This window comes from Endocarpon pusillum (assembly GCF_000464535.1).
Source record: "Endocarpon pusillum Z07020 unplaced genomic scaffold scaffold1570, whole genome shotgun sequence".
Classification (NCBI taxonomy): Eukaryota; Fungi; Ascomycota; class Eurotiomycetes; order Verrucariales; family Verrucariaceae; genus Endocarpon; species Endocarpon pusillum.
The window spans coordinates 115890-136771 of record NW_006916034.1 but is presented as its reverse complement, the minus strand read 5'-3'; the positions used below and the strand labels follow the sequence as shown (position 1 = coordinate 136771).

The 20882-nt window shown below is 49.0% G+C and overlaps 8 protein-coding genes across 8 annotated transcripts; 5 read left to right on the top strand and 3 right to left on the bottom strand.

The window, feature by feature from the left end:
- Positions 1-618: 618 nt before the first annotated feature.
- On the top strand, positions 619-2265 carry EPUS_05381 (uncharacterized protein; the record flags this gene model as incomplete). Its single annotated transcript, XM_007802237.1, has 1 exon — positions 619-2265. The coding sequence occupies one exon, from the start codon at positions 619-621 to the stop codon at positions 2263-2265; it is 1647 nt and encodes a 548-aa protein (XP_007800428.1).
- Positions 2266-5019: 2754 nt separating this feature from the next.
- Positions 5020-5565, top strand: EPUS_05380 (uncharacterized protein; the record flags this gene model as incomplete). The annotated part of the gene is made up of 1 exon (XM_007802236.1): positions 5020-5565. The coding sequence occupies one exon, from the start codon at positions 5020-5022 to the stop codon at positions 5563-5565; it is 546 nt and encodes a 181-aa protein (XP_007800427.1).
- A 635-nt stretch (positions 5566-6200) lies between these two features.
- On the top strand, positions 6201-7085 carry EPUS_05379 (uncharacterized protein; the record flags this gene model as incomplete). Its single annotated transcript, XM_007802235.1, has 1 exon — positions 6201-7085. One exon carries the CDS (start codon positions 6201-6203, stop codon positions 7083-7085), a length of 885 nt encoding a protein of 294 aa, XP_007800426.1.
- Positions 7086-8392: 1307 nt separating this feature from the next.
- On the bottom strand, positions 8393-8999 carry EPUS_05378 (uncharacterized protein; the record flags this gene model as incomplete). The annotated part of the gene is made up of 2 exons (XM_007802234.1): positions 8393-8538; positions 8594-8999. The coding sequence occupies 2 exons, from the start codon at positions 8997-8999 to the stop codon at positions 8393-8395; spliced, it is 552 nt and encodes a 183-aa protein (XP_007800425.1).
- Positions 9000-10163: 1164 nt separating this feature from the next.
- Positions 10164-11089, top strand: EPUS_05377 (uncharacterized protein; the record flags this gene model as incomplete). Its single annotated transcript, XM_007802233.1, has 2 exons — positions 10164-10413; positions 10563-11089. The coding sequence occupies 2 exons, from the start codon at positions 10164-10166 to the stop codon at positions 11087-11089; spliced, it is 777 nt and encodes a 258-aa protein (XP_007800424.1).
- A 3974-nt stretch (positions 11090-15063) lies between these two features.
- Positions 15064-15978, bottom strand: EPUS_05376 (uncharacterized protein; the record flags this gene model as incomplete). Its single annotated transcript, XM_007802232.1, has 1 exon — positions 15064-15978. One exon carries the CDS (start codon positions 15976-15978, stop codon positions 15064-15066), a length of 915 nt encoding a protein of 304 aa, XP_007800423.1.
- Positions 15979-16747: 769 nt separating this feature from the next.
- EPUS_05375 (uncharacterized protein) lies at positions 16748-17590 on the top strand (the record flags this gene model as incomplete). Its single annotated transcript, XM_007802231.1, has 1 exon — positions 16748-17590. The coding sequence occupies one exon, from the start codon at positions 16748-16750 to the stop codon at positions 17588-17590; it is 843 nt and encodes a 280-aa protein (XP_007800422.1).
- Positions 17591-18827: 1237 nt separating this feature from the next.
- EPUS_05374 (uncharacterized protein) lies at positions 18828-19819 on the bottom strand (the record flags this gene model as incomplete). Its single annotated transcript, XM_007802230.1, has 3 exons — positions 18828-19319; positions 19388-19578; positions 19654-19819. The coding sequence occupies 3 exons, from the start codon at positions 19817-19819 to the stop codon at positions 18828-18830; spliced, it is 849 nt and encodes a 282-aa protein (XP_007800421.1).
- Between the last annotated feature and the right edge of the window lie 1063 nt (positions 19820-20882).

Below are 20882 nucleotides of genomic sequence, written 5' to 3'. Positions count from 1 at the left end.
ATCTACACATATAACTCGCTTGTAACTGTGGAGCAGGGCCATGCAGCAACTGATCTCTGTGACGTCTCCACCCTGACTGTGGATGATTCCGGCCCAGAGCCTGGCTAGCGGTCCTCTGATTGACACATGAAGAAGCCGGAGAACCAATAGGACACAGACAAAGTGACTAGTTAGTTACAGTAGCCGCATGCCCCGGCCATGCAGGGAACGCTGATCGCACCCCCTGCGAATTAGGGCCAAGGGGCCTACTGCTCCCAAAACGCCCGGACTCTTTCCCTTGGCAATTGTTGACGTCGGCGGTAGCAGAAATAATTACGCCACGGCTGGCGGTGCGCCAAACTTCTCCAGCATTGAACCAAGTTGTTGTCAACACGCTTCAAATTCTTGTTTATACATTATTATCTTTGAAGACTCCTTTTCGGCCGATGTTTGTTGATAAATTTTGATGCTGTCAACTTGACTGGAGGCGGCATCCACTCCTTCATCCTATGTCCTTCAGCCCTTTATACCAATGCTGTGTGCTCCAAACGAACAACTTGCGCGTTTCTGTACCTATGCGGACGAATTGACGTGATCTTTGCCTCTTATCCACGTCACTGAACAGTCTTTATACCATTCATGGCCTCCCATGAGAACACCGAGCCGTTTCCTTCTCTGCCTCAAAACATTACGCCGGGAGCTTCTACGCCGCAACCAGCACACACAAAAGCAGAGTCCGCCCCGCTCAAAAGGACAAACTCCAATGGCTCCGGTCCACCTCGAAGAAGACGGACTACGTCACTGACCGAGTCATTTCTCAGCAGCAACCCTCCGTATGGCATGTGGCAGGCGACTGCCGAAGTTGCGTCCAAGATTCCGACACTGGGTGAGATCAGAAAAGGCAGCTTCTGCGCTGATGGTTGGACAGAAGAAGGGCAGATGGAGGAGAGAGGACATACTCCACACCAGATTCAGAGGAGAAAAGCGTCACGAGAGAACTCATTCAGCGCTTCACGGCACAGAAGAAGCACCACATCGCCATTGTCATCTAAAGTGGACGAGCGAGGAGACTTCTTCGCTACCACTGACTCTGAGTTCCTGGACGAGGCAAACAGAGTGCCATCCACAATACCAGAGACATCCCGAGCGGACCATGCTGTAGATAACAAGCCCGGCGACACCGCCATTACCACCGAGTCTCCTCGGTCGTCCTCTACCTCTGATCAACGACTCGCAGATTCTACGCCACCGATCGGCCCAGACGAGACAGGCACATACCCAAATGGGTATCGGTTCCCTCCAAAGCATACCTGGTGGCAGTCTACTGTCATTGGCCTTAAAGCCTTCTGGAAGTTCTTCCTTACTCCTTTCGGGTTTCTCGTCACAATCTACAGCCTCAATGTCGTGGCCTGGGGCGCCATGATCTTCTTCGTCCTTCTCCAAGCTGCTCCAGCAATGTGCCATCCGAGCTGCAGCGACCCTAACAGTGCTCGCCAGATCTGGATTGAGATTGACAGTCAAATCCTGAATGCTCTATTCTGCGTCACAGGTTTTGGATTGATCCCATGGCGATTCCGTGATTTCTACTACCTCATACAATGGCGAGTGTTTAAGAAGTATGACTACTTCCGTCGTCTTGCTGGTCACAACCGCGGGTGGTTTCGCCTGCCCGGTTCCGAAAATTTAGATCCGCTCCTCGGTCCACCACCTGTTTACACCAAGAAGAATCCAAAGAAAGATGACTCCCCCCCGGAATGGAGCGACGAAGAAATTGCAGAGCTGGAGAAGAATCCCGCAGTCCCACTCCCAGCGACGGCTATGCCCCCGGCTCCCCTGACTGGTGTGAGAGCACCACCAACCAAGCCAATCATGATCGATGTTGTTGTGTGGATGTACGTTCTCAACACGGTCTTTCAGGCTTGTCTTGCAGGCGCAATGTGGGGCCTGAACCGGTTCACAAGACCGAGTTGGGTCACAGGGTTCTTGATCACCATTGGCTGCATCGTTGCCATCATAGCTGGAATAGTGGTCTTCAGAGAAGGAAAGAAGATCAAGAAGGTTGAAGGGATACCCGTGGAAGAGCGGGAGGTTGAAAACGACATAGAGAAGGGTCAGGAGGCGCTAGGCTTAGGGAATGATAAGAAGGTGAACGAGAAGTCTGATGATGATCAAAGGCCGAATGGAATCGGGAGACAGAATGGTGCAGATGGCGATGCAGGCCGACCAGCCCTGACAAGGAAGACGACCGAGAAGACAAAGGGCAAGCATTGGTATGAGCGGCATTGAGTTTGCGCCATGCAGCCTCACCAGCAAGAGACTTTGGCTGTATATACTTACATGTATCTGATTTTGTTCGGATGGCTTTTGGACTCTTGACACAGCTTCACTATCCTCCAGTATAGCATGGCGTTACAGGCCCTGTTGCTTTTTACTTGCCCCGAGGGCTCTGAACATTCATTGAGCTGATGGCTCCCATTCATCTGTTTAGACTATTACTGTGTCAATATTTACATTCAGTCTCTCGCAGTACCTTGTATATGACCAACATCCCCAGCAAGCCACAACCATGTCAGTTGCTCGTGCGAGCCTGAGCCTGAGCCAGAACTATGGCGTCCTTCCGAATCCTGTCTTCTGACATATGGACAGCTCCAATCTGCTTGGATGGCTGCTAAGACGTGTCTCAGTTGCAGGTGGACCGCTATCAACCACTTGGTCCAAGGAGGCGGGAAATGCTGTAAGGCTTATCCTCGTTCTGAACATTCAAGAGCTGCTTGATTGCACCTCATGTGAGGACAGTCTTTCTGCAGATCACCGAGGAAGAAGCATGCAGCGTGTAATACTTAGTCGATGCATTATGGGGGTACAAGCAGCCTTTCTGATCCACCAGAGAGCACGTATCCCTCTTTGATAGACCAGTATACACCGCCTTACCCTCTATTCGCCGGTTACTTATGTGGGCGCCGGACTGGTATCGTCCAATTCCAGAGACCATTCGCCTTGTCGAAGCAATACAAGATGTTCAGCACAGGCAGGAAATACTTTGTCTCCAAGGAAGGGCATCTTGGGCCTTGGTGCCCGTAGCAACGTCACCCAGTGTGGTCTTATTGTGATTATCGATGGTTTAGAGTTTCCGTTTTCTTCTTCGTCCGGACAGGGAACGTCTTTATCGGATTGTTGGCCAAGCTCACGTCTACGGGATTATGGATGGCGAGTTTATGGAAGGCGAACTTGTCACCGAAAGTGGCGGAAAATGAAGGTGGGAAGATGGTGCGGTCACGTCACGGCCGGAGGGACATTACATTGGTGAGTTGTCCTCGTTCAATCGACCACAGAAATAGTAGATCATTTGTTCTTTCTGCTGTTATATGGGCATTTGTCCTTGGGGAGCAATGGAAATGCTGATTCTCGTCCTGCCCATCTTTGATTTCTCCATACTTAAATACTTTTCAGTGTGACAAGAATTCGGTACTGAGTGTACCCTTGTGTTCCCTGTCATTTTTTAGTCCCTCCCTTACCACTTTTCTATCATTCTCGCAGGTTATTCATATCTCTTATCATAGTCACTTGCAGTGTCGGCGGCTTCTTGCCTGTCTTCACTGGGTTTCTTCAGAAATGGCGCACTATGCCGGATTTTTTCCATTGCCAGTGCACGACGTCTTCCTACCATGCTTATGCCACTATCTGTTATAGAGTATCAATGGCAATAATTCACTCGAGGCATGAGCGCAAGTTGATATACGAGTAAGGCTTTGGATGCGATAAGACATCATGAAGAGGAGCTGATTGACGACTAAGAACAGCCCGGTAGAAGCATGTCCAGGGCAAAGGACATCTCTCGGCCTTTGAACGATTCTTTCATGGCACGCTAGCGAAGATTTCTACTACGTACGTAGCAAATCAATGACGCCAAGTGATAAAAAGCTCTGGAGATTTACAGGGCCAATTGCACATCCCAAAGTCGTGTGGCTGTCACAATCAAAGGAGAGATTGCTCTTCAACGAATGGCAAGTTAGACAGGAACAATATCTCATGAAACTTCTACCGTCTTCAAGCGACAAAAAGTGTATTGAACTTGTCATCTCATATCCGGGCCAATCTTGACTTCAAGTTATCCACCTTGCTGGCGTAAATTTTGACATTTTTCTAATTGGTTGTTGCAAACGCGATGACGGATAAGAGCTTATAATTGGCAGATAAACATGTGGCTCACGGGATTGTGCCCAATCAGTGTCGCAGTAGAATAACAAGTCTGAACCTCTAACCCAGAGGTGATCTAGCAAACATCTTTAATGGGCTGAAGGTTGCAATAGGTGTCTGTCATTTGTTGAGACCAATTTAGACACCTGCACCACCGAGTTTCAGCCACTAATGAGAAAAATGTCAAAATTTACGCCAGAAAGGTGGATATAACCAAAGAGGTTGCAGCGTCGAATCACCAACCCATGCATTGAGCTGTTTCTGCTCCACAGCGTGTAACAACATAAACAACATGCATCAACTCTTAAAAATCAGATTTGGATGACAACGAATTCGTATTTGTCATGTCTTGCTCCAGCAGTTGCATATGGCTGCCAAGGTACGGAGTATCTTCTTACAGATGTCCACCACGAGCGGAGGACACACACCCATGACGGCTTGGCCTGCAGCTGCCAGCTACATTCCCCTCAGATTTCACCAATAGCAACCTGAACTTGTCCGTTCTTGGCCCACCCTCGAAGTGGTCTTTGCGGCATCGATTCCTTGAAACCTCGGCTCGGATTTCCTAGCAGCTGTACTATCACGTACAGTTCGGATGGAGAAAGTTGATAAGATGATGGCCGACCCGCCCTTGGACGGCCGCCTGCCTGTAGGCGCCTCTTGCTCATCACGTCCAAAAGGAAATCGCTGTCGGCTTTGTCTTCAGACGGCCCTGGCAAGTAAGAAGCGCACTGAAAGAACATCAGAGCTTGGTTGTTCCCAGTTGTTGGTGGAATTGGATGTGGCTACGAGCCTTTTCGTCAGATAGTGTCTCAACCTTCCGAGTCTTGCGTTGCCAGAGCCATGGGTCAAGGACCTTCCAAACCTGGTCCACCTACCACACAAATGCAGGTTCTGGGCCTTGGAGTGTCCCGCACTGGTACTGCATCATTCTCAGGAGCTCTGGAAATATTATTGCAAGGGCCCTCCTACCATGGTGGAGCCAATCTTTTAGCAGGAAGCGACATTCATATGCTGAGGTGGAATGAGATCCTCCGTATCTCATACAAAATGCGTCACAATCCAGCCTCTGTGTCTACTGCAGAGCGGGTCTATCAGAAGTTCCTCATAGTAAAACAGTTGGAGGGTTTTGTAGCAGTGGCAGATGCACCTTGCAATATGTACGCCGAAATATTGATGGACCTATACCCTGATGCGAAGATTATTGTCACTACTCGAGACGAAGAAAATGGTGGCAGAGCATTGCCCCGCTTGTTCAAAAATCTGATAAGAAGGCCTACACTAACATGCTCTTTTTCTGGGTTCCTGGTCTACGACACTGGGCAGAGCATGTTGACCTTAACCGCTATGGCCGTTATGGTGAACTTTATTATACCAACGATGAACTAGTTCCTGGACCGTATTGCTATTCTCGGCATTATGACTACTTGGAAAGAGTTATTCCCAAGGAGAAACTCCACTATTATGATATCAAAACTGGATGGGGCCCGCTCTGCGAGATTCTGCAATTGCCTCTTCCGGAAGTTGACTTCCCTTTCGAGAATGATGCCATGGTCGTACAGTCTGTTTTCAAGAAAGCAGTATATTTGGGCTTGGGTCTCTGGACGTGTTTCCTTACAGGCGTCACAGCCATGGCTATGGGAGTCATTTATGCCACTCGTCATAGGCTGATTCTCGCTTCGTTTGGTGACGGCAAAGTACGACCGTCGTTCTCTAGCAGCTAATCAGAACGGAGAACTATCAAGTCAAATCCAATGGGCAGTATTGAGCCTCGCCATCAAAAGCCGCGCCGTATTAAGAGACTTAACAATGCCCTCGTTTGATCTTCTCAGCTCTTAGGATGGACTTTTGGACAGCAAACACTCACGCCATCAGCCTTGTTGGAATGCGGTGCGCCTGGTTGCAAACCGAGACTGCCTTATATAAAGTTGCACGGTTTCTGGTTGGCCGCTGGCTCAATTGCCGGTCAAGCCTCTTTGACTTAGATAAAAGAGAATACAATACAGATCTTGGACGCTATTTTCATGGCTTCCAGCCGGCCCTCCGGTGCCTTCGAAGGCTCCCCTCCTCCTGAAATGATTGAAGACAACCCATCTAGAGATCCCATTTCCATATCGGATCACCCGTTTCGTGCGATTTTATCTGGGCCGTTAGATAGGGACCGTTCTGGCCGGAGGCAGTACGTGAGTTTTAATTCGGATTACACATCACCCAACTTATTGAACCTGGATACACGATTACCACCACATCAAGAGACCACAACTCAATATCAGCCGGTCGAAGGACAGTCGCTCGTGCAGACATGGGATTTCCCTAGCCATAGTCCTTACCACCATCCGCTAGTCAATCTTCCGAGATTTTCAACTGTAACTCAGCCACAAAGTCCACAAGATTGGTTGCTGCTACCACCCGTATTGGCATATGACCACATCACAGCTCGAAGTATACATGAACAAAATACGCCAGCGTACGATTCACATCGCTATATCGCTCCGAGCTATACCCTTGCAGACTTCAATGGTACTGGCTATGGGATGCTCGGTCACAGTGCTCCTGATTATGGTGCCGTCGCCAGTTTTGGACTCTCTGGCCATCGCATTACAGGCTCTACTTCCGCCGAGTGGAGGTCTCCACCTTCCCGTCCTCCCCCATATCAAAACTCACAACACAGCTCACCACGCCGCCCTACACAAAACACCGGGTTTCTGTTGCAAAGTACGGCGCCATTCAATTTCAATGTAGCACAGCCAGATTCTCCGCGGCAACAAGAATCTGCTCACGATGGTGGTCCGGCCGTTACCTACGTGTTCGACAGCAACCCTGCTGGCGCCGGCTCACCTTGGAGTTTCTCCACAACAGGCACTTACCACCACGATCCTCGGCATAGCAGACGCGGTCAATTCAACTAGTCTCTTTTAAGGTAAGAGGCTGTGAAGGACTTCGGATCTGGGCAGTAAACTTGGAGACGTGTCGTGAATTGCTGTTGATAATAATGACATAGATGTCATGTTGGATAGAAATTACATGGGCATTCATTGATAAGCGGATGATAAATTATGTTGGCATCTTGTTATGGCTGCTGTGCCACTTGGAGGTTTGTATTTCGGAAAAGAAAAAGAAAGAGGTGGAAAGTACTATCAAGTCATCAGTCGAATGGCCTACTGATCGCTTTTACTGTTGAGTCTGCTTTTAAATTTGGAAGTCATAGCTATCAAAACTGGAGTTCTGCGTCCTTCTCTCCTATCCACAGTCATTACATCCCGTACTCGGTGTATATCCACAGTCATTACATCCCGTACTCGGTGTAAGACATCTCTCTCTCTCTCTCTCTCTCTCTTTCTCTGTGTGTGTGTGAGTCTCATCGATACAGCGTGCAATAAAATGCTACCATCATTCCAGCCATTATTTCGGGCAAGCCTTCCATTCCTTCACTCTATCCCACGAGAACCACCCCTCGGTCCACCCTTGAGTCTTGATCGACATTTTTGATGATCAAAACCGGAACGCCCTTGGCCAATATCACGGCGGGAGCGGAGGTGGAACGATCACAGATGGAGAGACCACACTTAGTATTGCTACCGACAATATCGACGGTAAGAAACGTAATATTTCATTCCTTCCCTGTCAACTGAGCGCCGGTGACAAGTACAGACTATTTCGACACCAAGCTAGGCGACGCATGCATCGACCTGACGCCCTACCCCCCAACACTACCTCCACAACGTGTACAGTGGTAGTCCCGGATTCACCATCTCCCCCTAACAGCACAACGCCTTGTGCAACGAGAAAGCACGTCCTTACCCAGAAAGCTGGGATTCAGAAGAAGCGGCTCGCTATACTTCCACATCTTCCTCCCCAACCGAACAACGAAAACGACAACGCCAACGAGAAGAATGATATCTATATCCCCGTTACCCACTCTCCATCAACCTCACCCGCACCGTTGGCATAGCCATTGAATCCTTCCACTCCCCCGACCAACCTACGCACCTCCACAAAATGGAACCCCTCCCCAATCCTGTCCGCACCATAACGCCGCAGAAACTCGCGGAATTTAAGAGAGGTATTCCCCTCTGACAAGAAATAAACGAACTATGAAAGTCAGGGTCCATAGACTAGAAGGTCACCTGAGCCAGCCAATCACAACCATGTCCGACACATAGTCTTTCAAGTGCATTTACCCTGGTCTTTTGTTCGTTCAGTACCGTCGGCAGTATCATGGAACCAGGCCGCGTTCTCTAGCCACAGTCAGCACTGCTTGGTATGAAGCCGAACTTGGTTGTGGGTAGCCGTGCTGCCTAGCACGATTCATAGATTCTTGGTAATGATTCTGCTCTTCTTGTAGTAGATTCAGCAGTGCCGCTGCTTTTCGGTCAGAAATAGGCTAGAAATTGACGAGGTTATTTTAGGGGCTTACTCTCGGACAATTTCCTAAGTTCTTGGATCTCTTGGAATGTCCAGTAGATGAACCTATTCTCATTAGGCTTCGGCGGCCTGGCTTGACCGATTAGCGCATCACCGTATGAACCAGGCGGGGCGAGATGGAATGGTTGTCGCTCGGTAGCTATGAATGCATAAGGATGGCCAGGCTTCGGAACCCTTATCTCGGCTTTTATCACGCCTCGGACGCGGTATTCTTGTCCAAGGTCTTCATAGATCAGCTTATCCACCGACTCGATCGAGATTTTGGAGTGGTCTTGTCTCAGTGGAGTAATATCGATTGTTTCTGATGGCAAGTAGGGCCCTGCAACAGTGCTGATGGGGCCTCCATTGTAACCTCGAGGTTGAACACCCAGGCAGCCACGGACAAATTCCTCCGACATGAAGTTCTGATTGGCTACACTGTCTTCGGTTACTCGCGCTTTTATGAGGGATCCATCGCTACGCTGGAAAGCGTATGTAGGGGACCGTTCAATCTGGGAAAGCATATATTTGATTGTGTCTGTGTTAGGGATAGAAGGCTGGTTGAGGTATGTAGCCCTATCGTCTGCTTTAAGGGAAAGTTAGAGGGTATTTTGATTCAAAGGTCTTGTTTGAGTTTGGGAATTGTTGAAGATGTACCGTTTCCATCACATATATCTTGACTTCCCAGCCTAGTATCTCGCAGTCCCGTCCCACGATCTCGCAACATCATCCTGGTATCTCGATTCTTGGACAACGGTGGGCTTATTTGATTTCCCCTTAGATATAATTCATTGGTTCTTGGATCTAGTCGATCTTCCCTTAGATATAATCCATTGGTTCTTGGATCTAGTCGATTTTCCCCTGGATGTGATGGATAGGATCTTGGATATAGACGTTCCATCCTGGGGCCGAAGCCATATTCAGCCGTCTCCTCAAGAGGGAAACCCCTTGGATCATATTTTAACTTAAGGTAGGATGAGGTCATTTAAGCGAAGTGCGGCAATCCTGTGGTTTTAGTTAAGGTTGATTGTAGCTGCGATGAGCTGTAATGTCAATGCGGCGGCGGAAATGCTAATTCGGGAGTTGAGAAGGTGGCATCTTGCCAGCTATATATGCCACCAATTCCACTGTGGTAGTCAGCCTTGGGCCGGGCAGAATTTGAAATCTCGCCTCCTTTGGGCAGCAATATTGATCGGCACGGTGAGAGCCGAGGAAGACTCACCAACTACTTGGATGGAAGCGAGTCAAATTGGGGCACCAATTCATTTTGGTTCTAGTCAGGGGACCTTGAATCTTGACGTGTTCAGGCGGCAATGCAGCCATTCGGTCTGGACGCCTTGGGCCAAACTACCTCCAGCCGCACATCTGCCTCAACAGCAGTAGGACCGGAGGACCAAAAAGGGCCACTTGGCCGTATGGACTTATCCAGGTTGCGTTAGCAAGTTTGACATAATCAGAAAGGATGTTGACTTGTTCTAGAGCTATTTCTTTCCTGACAGCTCACTCTCACACTTAGGCATCAGGTTGAAATCTTGTGTCATTAAAGTCTCAAATTGGAGGAAATTGGACTTATCACCGTCAAGATGACAACGCCACTAAGACGGATCACGGGTTACGAGAAAATAGCCCTTACCATGTCAAAACATGACGACCTCAGCATCTTTCGTCGATTCGATATCCTGAACGCCCAGAATCTTCTCTACTTGCAAGCCGAACTACATATTTTGGAATGGGAATTCCAAGAACAACTCGCCAAAGACTTGACAAGCACCGAGGGAGAACGCAAATATTACGCATTCGATTGGAAAACGTTGGATAGAGTCTATCAAGAGAGTACGGATAGAAGTACAGATGTAAATGCGCAGATGCGTCTGATTTTAAAGATTAGAGAAAAAATAAAGGAGTACAGTAATTGGAATTAAACCATCCCAATTATCTAAGGAAAGACATGAATGTCTAAGCTAATGAATGAAACTTACTAGATCAAGCGATCCTACTCTACGCCGAGACCAAACAACTCCAAAAGCCCCAAAGAAGTAGATGGAGCGTCTTGGAGAATATTCTGTACCGATACATAGAACCATCAGATCGGCTCCTTGGTCTGGAGCAGAACATTTGGCAAGAAGACCGTCTCCGAGACGACTTCGTCAGCCTACATCCACACCCCCCCCAAGATCTGATCACGAGATGGCTCCTCCGATACCTCCATAAGCCGTACCACCGCTTGATCGGCAAAAGGAACAAAACTCCGGACGATCCTGACAGGCGCGCCTCATCCCCATACGAGTACGATTCAAATCATCTCCAGTATCCAGTCTTCGTTCTCACCATGGTGCTCTCGTCGCTTCTGCCCGTCGTCGCCATTGTCATCCTTATCAATGTCCAGAGTATGGGCGGAAGGCTCGGCACACTTGCCTGCTTCACAGCTGGATTTTCTTTATTGTTGTCACTGATCATCCCGGATCGTCTTACCAAACGGGTTGAGATTTTTGCTGCAACCGCTGCGTAAGTTTCGCCCGTTTCCACCCCCTCGGCTTATCCGGGTCTGTAATAATCGTTATCTCAGGTTTTCTGCCGTCCAGGTGGTCTTCCTTACCTCAAATCAATCGGATTCATGCTGTCCGAGTACGAGACAGAATTGAAGAATGAGCTCAGTATAGCATATCTTGGCGCGACTTCGTAATGACTCTTAAAGGCGACGATGAAAATGTAAGATGATTTGCTATTGCCGTGGTCACATGTGAGATTGAACATATCATGAAGACTAATGTCGCCGACAATGATGCTGCGACAGATCTGCTTCGAGAATTCAAAGCCCTGCTCAGGAAGCCCTCGAGCAAGGTAGATGCCGGCCATCAGGATGGCTGCATGGAAGAGATCATGGAAAGATACTGCTTGAGAAACGATCTCCAGAAAATAAATCTGGAGCAAATGGATCGTTCTTGAGTGCGACTGCACTTTGAGGTACAACGCTGTACCCAAATTTACGGAACATGTCCAACTCGGAACTCAAAGGGCGGGTGCTGAAGGGTGAGATCAGCGCCGGGCGACTCGTCAAGATGAAGCCCGAGGAACTACTGAGCAAGCAGCTGAAGGAAGAAGGCGGCAGGACAAAATTTTGACCCAAAAGGTCAACGGTTTGGCGAACAGAAGGAGACCGCTGAGGCAGGGCACAGGGACAGCAGGGCGGGAGAAGAGGGAGCGGTAAGGAGGGAGAGGAGCAGTATCCTCCATATTATCCGTTCAAATCCTGAGCGTATAGTGACGGCAACATAGCACGTGCAGTACCCGTTGCTGAATCGCAGACTGGAAGGTCAAGGCAGATTCTTCGTTTTACATCGCTCCACTCCAGCTGATTCGATAGGAACCTCTTTAAAGCACGCTGATCCGTAATTCGGGCAGCAGAAGAGAAAAACGGAAACACACTGCCTGGGGCCCTACACTGATTTTGAGGCAAGACCCGGGGAGACACGCTAAACAGCTTGGGAGTACTTTTATCAGACGAATCAAGGACACTAAAGAGTATAGACCCCTGACCGGAAGAGGCGCTGAACACCCTGTGAGTATCCCCATGAGACGTATCAAGGACACTGGCTTAGATTGCTGACTGGGAGATATACTAAACTGAGAGTGAGTACTGTTGTCAGACAAATCAAGGACTCTGAGTGGCATAAACTGCTGATGGAGAAATGTGCTGAACAGACTGTAAGTACTCCCTCCACGTAAGACGAGAGCGGTGACAGGGACAAATAAGCTTTATTAATGTTTATACAGTGATGATGTGTGAGCAGCGTTTTCTGATATCTCCCATCACTCACATATACGTCTCTCGTTTGCTGTTATGTTTTACATTGGTTGCCTTGTTCCACCGTCCCTCCACCGACGCAGCTTGGTACTTTACGAATCAGTTCCCTGGTGGGTGAACCCGCTGCTTTGTCTCACCGCTCTTCTCGATCTGCTCAACCGGCAGTCTTGCTCTAATCTGCCCTTCGCCCGGGCGAGGCATCAGCCTACACGGCCAGCAAACGCGCGAATCTAAGCATCGTGGTTCTAGGGTTTGCAAACGCAGGTAAGGCTTCCCTGATGCAAAAAATTCAGTCTTTCCCATATCTGCGTGTGTCTGACCAATTTCTGACGTCCCAAAGTTTGTGGGTGGGAGTCGAGTAGCGCTCTTATTGAAACCTCTACCATCAACCTGAGTCCAAAGGACAAGAAGTACATCACATACTAACTTAACGTTCTCTCGTGGCAATTAATCATGCCGAAGACCTGGCTGCAATACGCAATTAGGGACCGAAGGCTGTTGGATGGCATACTTGCCATTGCAGCTGCACACTGCTCCTTTACGAACAAAGTAGAGCTCTTCAATGATGTAATCCTCTACAGCGCAAGCATCGTTGAACATATTCAGCAATGACTCAAAGCCCCATCTCTACGCTTCTCCGACAGCTTCATCGATTCCATCGCAAAGATGGCTATCTACTAGTTGATGTTTGGCACTCGATAACAGTTATGTACTTATATAGGCGCGCTACAGAAGAGTGCTGAGGCGAGAGATGGTCTCAAAGAAATTCGGAATGGCTGGTCACTACAAGCATATGATCGCAAGCTGTGTTACGAATGCCGCTCCATGCTAGTGGGAAGATGTTCCCGCCTCTCCGGAGAGCGGCATTGACACGCTCATCGTCTCCTACATGAAGAATCCTGTGGGCACGATTTTTCAGCGACTGCTGTGCCGCCACGGTAGAGCGACCATGGTGATTAGTACTAGATTGGTCGGGCCGTCTCGCAGCTTCGTGCCGGCTTGATGAGGGGCTTTTCGAGGGATGACACATCACAGCCACGGAGGCAGCATCGCAACGTCTAGACGAATCGCTACTAGTGGCCCGGGCCAACAGCATGTGAGCCGACGGCCGGGAGAGACACGAAGGACCCGGTATCGTTCGGGGTGTTATGGTATAATTGACTGACTCGTCACTGATTCTGGAGAAGACAATGTCAGTGTTATAAAAGCCAATGGTCGGATTGAATAGTGAAGGCAGTGTCGGATCTGAGCACAAGACTTCTGATAAAGTAAAGGTGGTATGATTGAAGGACACTGTCTGTGGATGAGATGGCGGCGCAGTAAATAGGAATGAGGACTTTTTTAAGGATAAAGGAAGAGCTGGAGAAGAGTGCATGGTAGCTGATGTTTGGACGTGTTAAACCCAATAGAGCTGGGGCTAAACTGGGAGAAGGGAACGAATCTGATTTCTGTTTACGTTGGTGGGGAGGGGTGGGAGTGTTTGGGTTTGGATTAGCCTTGGGGCGTGTTCGGGATGGGTTTGAGGAGAGTAGGGGGAAGGAAAAGGAATGGAAAGTGCTCAGTTGGGTGAGTGAGTGAGTAAGCGATTGGACTGGAAGGGCGAGTGAGGTGATGAGAGGCGTGCAGATGCAGGTGAGTCTTGTCTATAAGGAAGAGGATCTACTGTCCTTGCTTGCTTACTCACTCATCCCCTCCATTTATCTAGCTGCTCTCTTGATCGGTCTGTGTCATGAGCATTACATCCCCCCTCCCCCTCTCAATCTCATCTCTCAATCAGACTCATCATCTCTTCTCCCTCATTTCTCCGCTCCTTTACATATCGCCAGACTCCAGCGTCCAATCTCAGTGACTGATATCAGCCCCTCGGATCTTGGATCCCTGATCCTATCACAAAAGAAAGCGGACGACTCTCTCCCATATGCATTTGCGTTTAAGCTAAGACTAGGTCAGACTACCTCTCCGAATCATTGGCCAAGCACACTTAGTTCAAGGCTCGTAGTCACCTGGCAACCGGACATTAAGTATCTGGTGACTGCCAATGCCCACCGCGCGCGACGACTTCGGGTGAGGCATGCCGTCTGGCAACAGAGGTGCGCTTCCCTATCATACGTGGTCTACCAGCTTTTTCTGTTTTTGGAAACACATTGGAGATTTCCTTGTGATGTGAGTTGGGACATGCTTCCACTTGGCTGGGTGTCTCATTCACCCTCACTCTTTCGGTGGACTGAGAAAAAGGTCGGACAAATGGTTACTGATTACCATGGCTAGCAGATAAGAACTGAGTTATTCGAACTCGGATCATTTCGTTTCCGGTCACTTTACTCGCCATCATTCATTCCACACTCAAAGACGGAAGGGAACGGTCCAGCAAAGAGATTCAAGTCATTTCGGTGCACAGCATCTGCTTCATACTCCTAGGCCCAAAGTCTTACCCCTTCTAACTCGAAGACATTCTTTTTCATTGTACGCCATGGTTCCTAATTAATTGTGAATGCCGTGAGACAGATTCTTTTATCCAAGACTGAGTCATACAATGAAATTGATGTTGATGACCTCTTGTTTCTTTTGAGTATCCATAAGCGAAATACTCAGCTTCTTTCATCTGATCCTCATTATCCTCTTCCCGATGATATATGCTGGGTATACCATGCGATCATACTGCATTTAGGTCTCGGACACTAGCTGCTAGCATTGCGAGCGTTTCTCAGGTTGTTGACCGCTGCCCCGTAAGGGCTGGAGTGGTCAAATGTGTTGCTAAGCGGGTTTTCTGGACTAGCAGACGCGGCAGACCAGTGAGTCCGTCCGGTCTCCCAACTTGTCTTGGTTGAGGTGGAAGAACGTGGAGTTGGGCCTGGGGGATGTGAGCCTGGGATTGAAGGCCGTTGAGTTGGGGTTGAAGGTTGTTGAGGCTGGGTTGAAGGACTCGAAGTAGAGATTGTACCACGTGGGTTGGGAGTTGAAGGACGGATGATCGAAGTTGAAGGTCGAGGGCTTGAAGTTGGGGTATTCGGCCTCGAGGTTGCAAGAGCCGCTGTGGAGGCTGAGGGACGCTGGCTCGCAGCTGGAGGACGCTCGGAGGATGTTGAAGGTCTTGGGCTCTGGGCCAGCCTCCTTTCCTGAAGCAGTATGTCCCTACCTAGGACCACATTCTCTCCTACCATTGGTGTTTCTGTCTGAGGTAGTGAGGCTTGCACTCCTTCAACCACTTGGCTGGTAACGCTCCTAGATTCAGGATCCATTGCCATTGGTCTTCCGCGCCCTGCGATTCGCAGCTGTTCGTTCAGCGCTTTAGCTTCCCGTGCATGTCCTCCAAGCTTTAATACTATGATGACTGCGCGGACTGATATAGCCGCCACCCGTGAATCTCGAACATCGTCTTGAAAATTTTGTACGCCCTGTGGTGTTGCTCGCCCATCAACTATTTCGTCGGCAAGTTTACTGAACCGTGGCCCACGTACTAACCACCATGCAACGGCACCACTGAAGTTCATGCATGTTAAAACCGATACGGCAACAAAGAGTCTTGTCGTAACAGGAAAAGCCTGAATAGGAGAAGGCTGCACAGGACAAGTCTGAACAGGACAAGTCTCCATGATGTTGTTATCGGATAGACTGCTATGGATGCTTCTTCGATGGAAGGTTTTGGTTGACTCGATCAAAGAAACGTTTCTCAAATCGAAAGTGAAGTCTTTAGTACTAACTGAATATTTCAATCAATGGCCTTGAAGGTAATGATGGTTTTGATGCATGAGGGCCAACTCATCACTTTATACCTTTGCAATCTTCATCCTTAAATTCAGGGATCAGAGAGCATGAAGAAGGAGCACTTCAACATATTCACCCGCGTCTGGAATTCTGAGTAGAAACTCGTTCAATGTCACTGTACCTGACACGAATTGTGTTGAAAAGCCTCTTCAGGCAACCGAAGAAGGCACCAATGAGTCTCACCAAGCTGCATCACGGGACATCTGAGCCAGAAGAATGGGCCAGCGAGATGCAGAAACTTGAGTGCCCTCATCCAATTCATTTCTGCCGTGAGATGGCACCGGTGGTGTCGCGTTTCTGTTGGGAGCTGAGACTAGACGAATAATGGGAAGTCAAAGGTAGGATCATGGCAGTACAAGTGAAGTTTCGCCCATGTTTTCTGTTGAAACCGCATCACATGACTTGTCGGGTTGGAGCTAAATATCTCCGTGACAGGTACTAGTATCAGTTAGCAACTTGTCATCAGCGGCATACAACCTCGCTTCAATTTCCTGACTGCCACCCATCAAACAACCCGTTACCGAATTCCCAACCGACGAGCTCATCCTCACCCCCCTCCCACATTCTAACAATCGTCCCAACGATAACTTCGCAGAAATGGATGCTGTGAAGCAGGTTTTGACGGCCAGAGTCAGTAGACTTTCAGCCTTGAAGGCAGCCAATATCGGAACCCCCCGCTTCATAGCGCAACTAGAGTCCACTATCAAGATCTATGGCGAGATCATGAAGGTGGAGCCTGCGAACATCCGAGAAACCACCCAACACATCCAGGCCCTCATGGATGCTCTCGATGACTACTGGGCCAAAATGTTTCCAAGTTTCGACAGCGCAGCTGTGCTTTATACTCGCATGTCTATGCAACGGCAATTTGTGACAAGCAAATTACTTGAGGACTATCTCGATATCCCTTATGTCGTCAGTCCGCATCTCGTTTGGCTCGCAAGAAGCCAAGGAGATCCGACAGATCGCGAACAAGCCGCACAGTTTCTGGGAATCAAGCTCGATGATACGGAGAAATTTTATCACGGAAATGTGACTTCTACTCTACATGAGATGCTGCTTGATCCGGACCATGTCGCAGTCAAACTTCGTGCGGCGGCTGCAAGAAATGGCCAGCCTGCAAGTGACATTCAACCTCTCATTGACAGATGTGAATGGGCATCTCTCGCCTCGGCTTTAGTCAAGGACCGTATCCTAGTGGACAAGCTAATCGCCAAGTCGGACTTGTACGACACCAGAAAGAGACTCCACAGAAGTATTGATCGTGTGCAAGAGAAGTACTTCGATACTTTGATCAGCCCCGAGAGGTTTGTCATCAGTTCGCGGGCGGGAGCCCTCTCTGCAAAGGTGGCAAAGCAGGCATCAATTCCTCCATCCATGGAAGCTCCGCCGCCGTATTCCGATTTGGCCGAGACTGAGACAACTAATCAGAAAGAGTAGCTAGCTCACGATCACCAGCGACCCGGTGGAATCAATCTTGGATCCTAAATACCGAAGGATCCTCAAATGCAATGAGATTTCTGGGACGTCAAACGGAAAACCAAAATGCATTACTTCTGTAAGAGCTAGTTACTCGAAAGAGGAAAACCCTAAACCTTGCTTCCGAATCGACGCAACTCAGTACGAAACGTCTTCCGGTCAGTCGACTTGAACCAACACGAATGAAGGGGCTCAGCTGAGGTGATCATCATTGATAGATCAGCATTGCAGCAAGGTAGTTGCCGAGTAACCGGCTCAATCATCATTTTCCTTTCAGAAATTCAGGAACAAGGAGCCTTTAAAAGAGTAACGTGGCTGGCTACTCTATAGGCAGTGGGTGTAAGATCTGGGCCGAAAGTGATGACTTCTGGACAGGTTCATCTGCATCCAGACCTTGACGATAACACATCTCAATAACAGCGCCAATACGACGAAATCAGACTCCCCAAGCCAGTATGGGAGACCGACTGATGGTTGCATGGACTAGCTGCTGTTGGTAACAGACTCGGCATAGACCTGAAAGACATTCCGGCTTGTGCATTTGTAATTCTACTCATTGCTATGCCTCGAGGTGATGACGAACGCACCAGAGAGACGATGATATAGTTATCCAAAGTCCTGGGCCGTAGTGCTCGACCTACGACACTTGGTTTCCCAAATAGGAATTCCACTACCTCTATTGACTATCGAGCGGAGAGACAATATATCGCATCAGGAGCGAGGGCTGCAGGAACAGCCAGAAGTGTCGGGATGACTCCTGTACAAAGTCTCGAGGTAGGAGTACTTTGACATGCAGTATCAACGTCGCCGTATTTTGTAAGCTGCCCTGGCCTATGGGCTTCATCCACTTGGGCTTTTCATTAGAACCAGAATGTGAGGTACCTTTCTGCGCTCCATGGGAGCAGTCTTCCTCAAAATAGAGCGGCGCTGAGCCCGTCTCTCACTACCGCCATCTCAAGATCAAGGTGATCGATCCGCAATGGTGGTATCCGACGTCTTTGGTTTTGCTTCCCAGTCCATTGTAAGGTTTATAATCACGCTGCTCGGATTGTGAGCCAGATAGACATCCACACGCCATAGCAATGTTAGAGAACTAGTCTAGCAGGTTTTGAAGTTTGGAGAGTTCTTCATTGGTTCATTCCGGACTGTATACGCATCTCCCTGCACTGCGTCTTTCCTTATATAATATTTCCATGTATCATGCTGGTGTCCCTACAACACCCTGTACCTGACTCAAATACGGCAGCGGCGTCTCATCAATCTTCTTCCCCTCCCTTTTCCAATCCCGGACATGTTGCAGCACAATCCCAGCCGCACTTTCCGGTGTATCTTGACGCCCAATACATTCGACAAAATCACCCTCTGGATCCATCACGTAGAAGTAAATACTATGATCGACCAGATAATCCTCCTCGTTGGGCTTTACATCCGGCGGGGTCGAGAAATAGACGCGGTACTGTTTGCAGATGTGCTTGGTTTGCTCCCAGGTCCCAGAGAGACCGATGAGAGAGGGGTGGAACTCGGAAAGGTAGGACTTAAGGACGCTGGGGGTATCGCGCGCCGGGTCGCAGGAGACGAATATGGATCGGAGAACGTTCGGCGCGCGGGCTTGAATTATGTCGATAGCTTCAGCCATCTTGTCGAGTTCGTCGGGGCAGATATCCGGGCAGTGACTGAAGCCGAAGTAGATCTACATATTTCCCCTCAAGAGTTAGCACACGAGCATCAACGGTCCCAGGAGTTGCGGCGGCTCTCTACCAGTGTGTATTTTCCCAGTAAATCCTTTTCCGTGAACTCGTTGCCATTCGTGTCCTTCAGCGTAAATGGTCCTCCCACCTTCGGCTTCCCATATCCTTTGCTCATCTCCACTATCCTCTGCCGCTCCAATCGCGCTTTTTCGTATTGGAAGTAGAATATCATGGCGGCGCCCGTTGCGCAGAATATGAGGGCTGATTTTAGTGTGAATGGCTGTAATATGCAGTTAGAGGGGGAAGACGGTAATTACCACGGAGGAAAATACGCACGCCGGTGCGGTTGAGGGCTTTGGCCTGTTGAATCGTTCTTGCATGGCGTGGGGAGGAGTGGGAGAAAGCGCGGGAAGGATGTTGTAGGAAGAGACACCGTGGTGAAAGGGGCCTTCTGTGTGGCCGGGTTGATATAGATAGAGCTGAGGAGAACTGTCTTCGACATGCCGAGCTGTTCCAGGGAGATGCTTCTTGTGCGTGCTGTGGCGAGAACCGTGAAAAGCGTCTCATGACTCGACTCAGAGACGGCCCTTGGAACGCCATAGTTGGGAATATCGTGAGTGATAAATAAGTAACATAGATGGGAGGGTGCGGATGTCTCGAGAATGCTTACATCTTGCCAAGCCTGCTCATATTATTGCAAATTGACCAGTGAGCTTCTAGCTACCATCTGATAGGTGTTGGTTCTTACTATGAACGCGAACCTTTGTGCTTTGCTATTATGCTAGAAAAGGAGATATTCGCCTGGCTGTAAGCTCCTCTTGCTGCAAAAGCCGTCGAAAAATCCGACACACATACATGACACTGCTATTTGACGACTTGTCTACTGAAAGTCTGGAGCCCTGAAATGGCTGCTCTGGTAAAGTCCGAACGAGGAAGTCGTTGTTTCAAGCTTGTTTATTTCACAAGAAAGCTAAATTAGATCTACCTACACACATATTGAACTATAAGAGCTGGACATAAAGCGAGAGTCAATAAGGAAGCCCAGGTTAACAACCATCACTGTCGAAAAGCTATCCATCCGTTGGAGATCATTGTCACGTACGTGATGCGCTCATGACCTATGTCCGGCAAGACTAGACAGTACTATATGGGCAGAAGCGATATCAACCAGAAAAGCAAGAAGATGATCAAGAAGGCTGAAAATCAAGAATAAACATGAAGAGGGAATGACAAAACAAAGGCACCCGCCAGAGGTATGAAACGTGGGCAACTAGAGGTCCTGTCCCCCCGCGGCAGCCGGTGGATAGCATGGGCAGCAATAGACCTTCCCACCCAAGGTACAACACTTGCCTTCGGCCCTTTCTCCCGTTTAACCTGACTCCATCCATACTTGCATCAGGCTCGCAGAGTGGAGCCGTCCCTTCCCAGTGACAGGTGGGGTCATCAAGGCGTGGCTCGCCCTCAGGATGGACGAAGGGAAGGGTTATGTCTATAAGGGATATGCAGAAATCTGACGGGTGAAGACGTAGGTCAATGTACCGCTCAAGATGGGTAAGATAATGGAT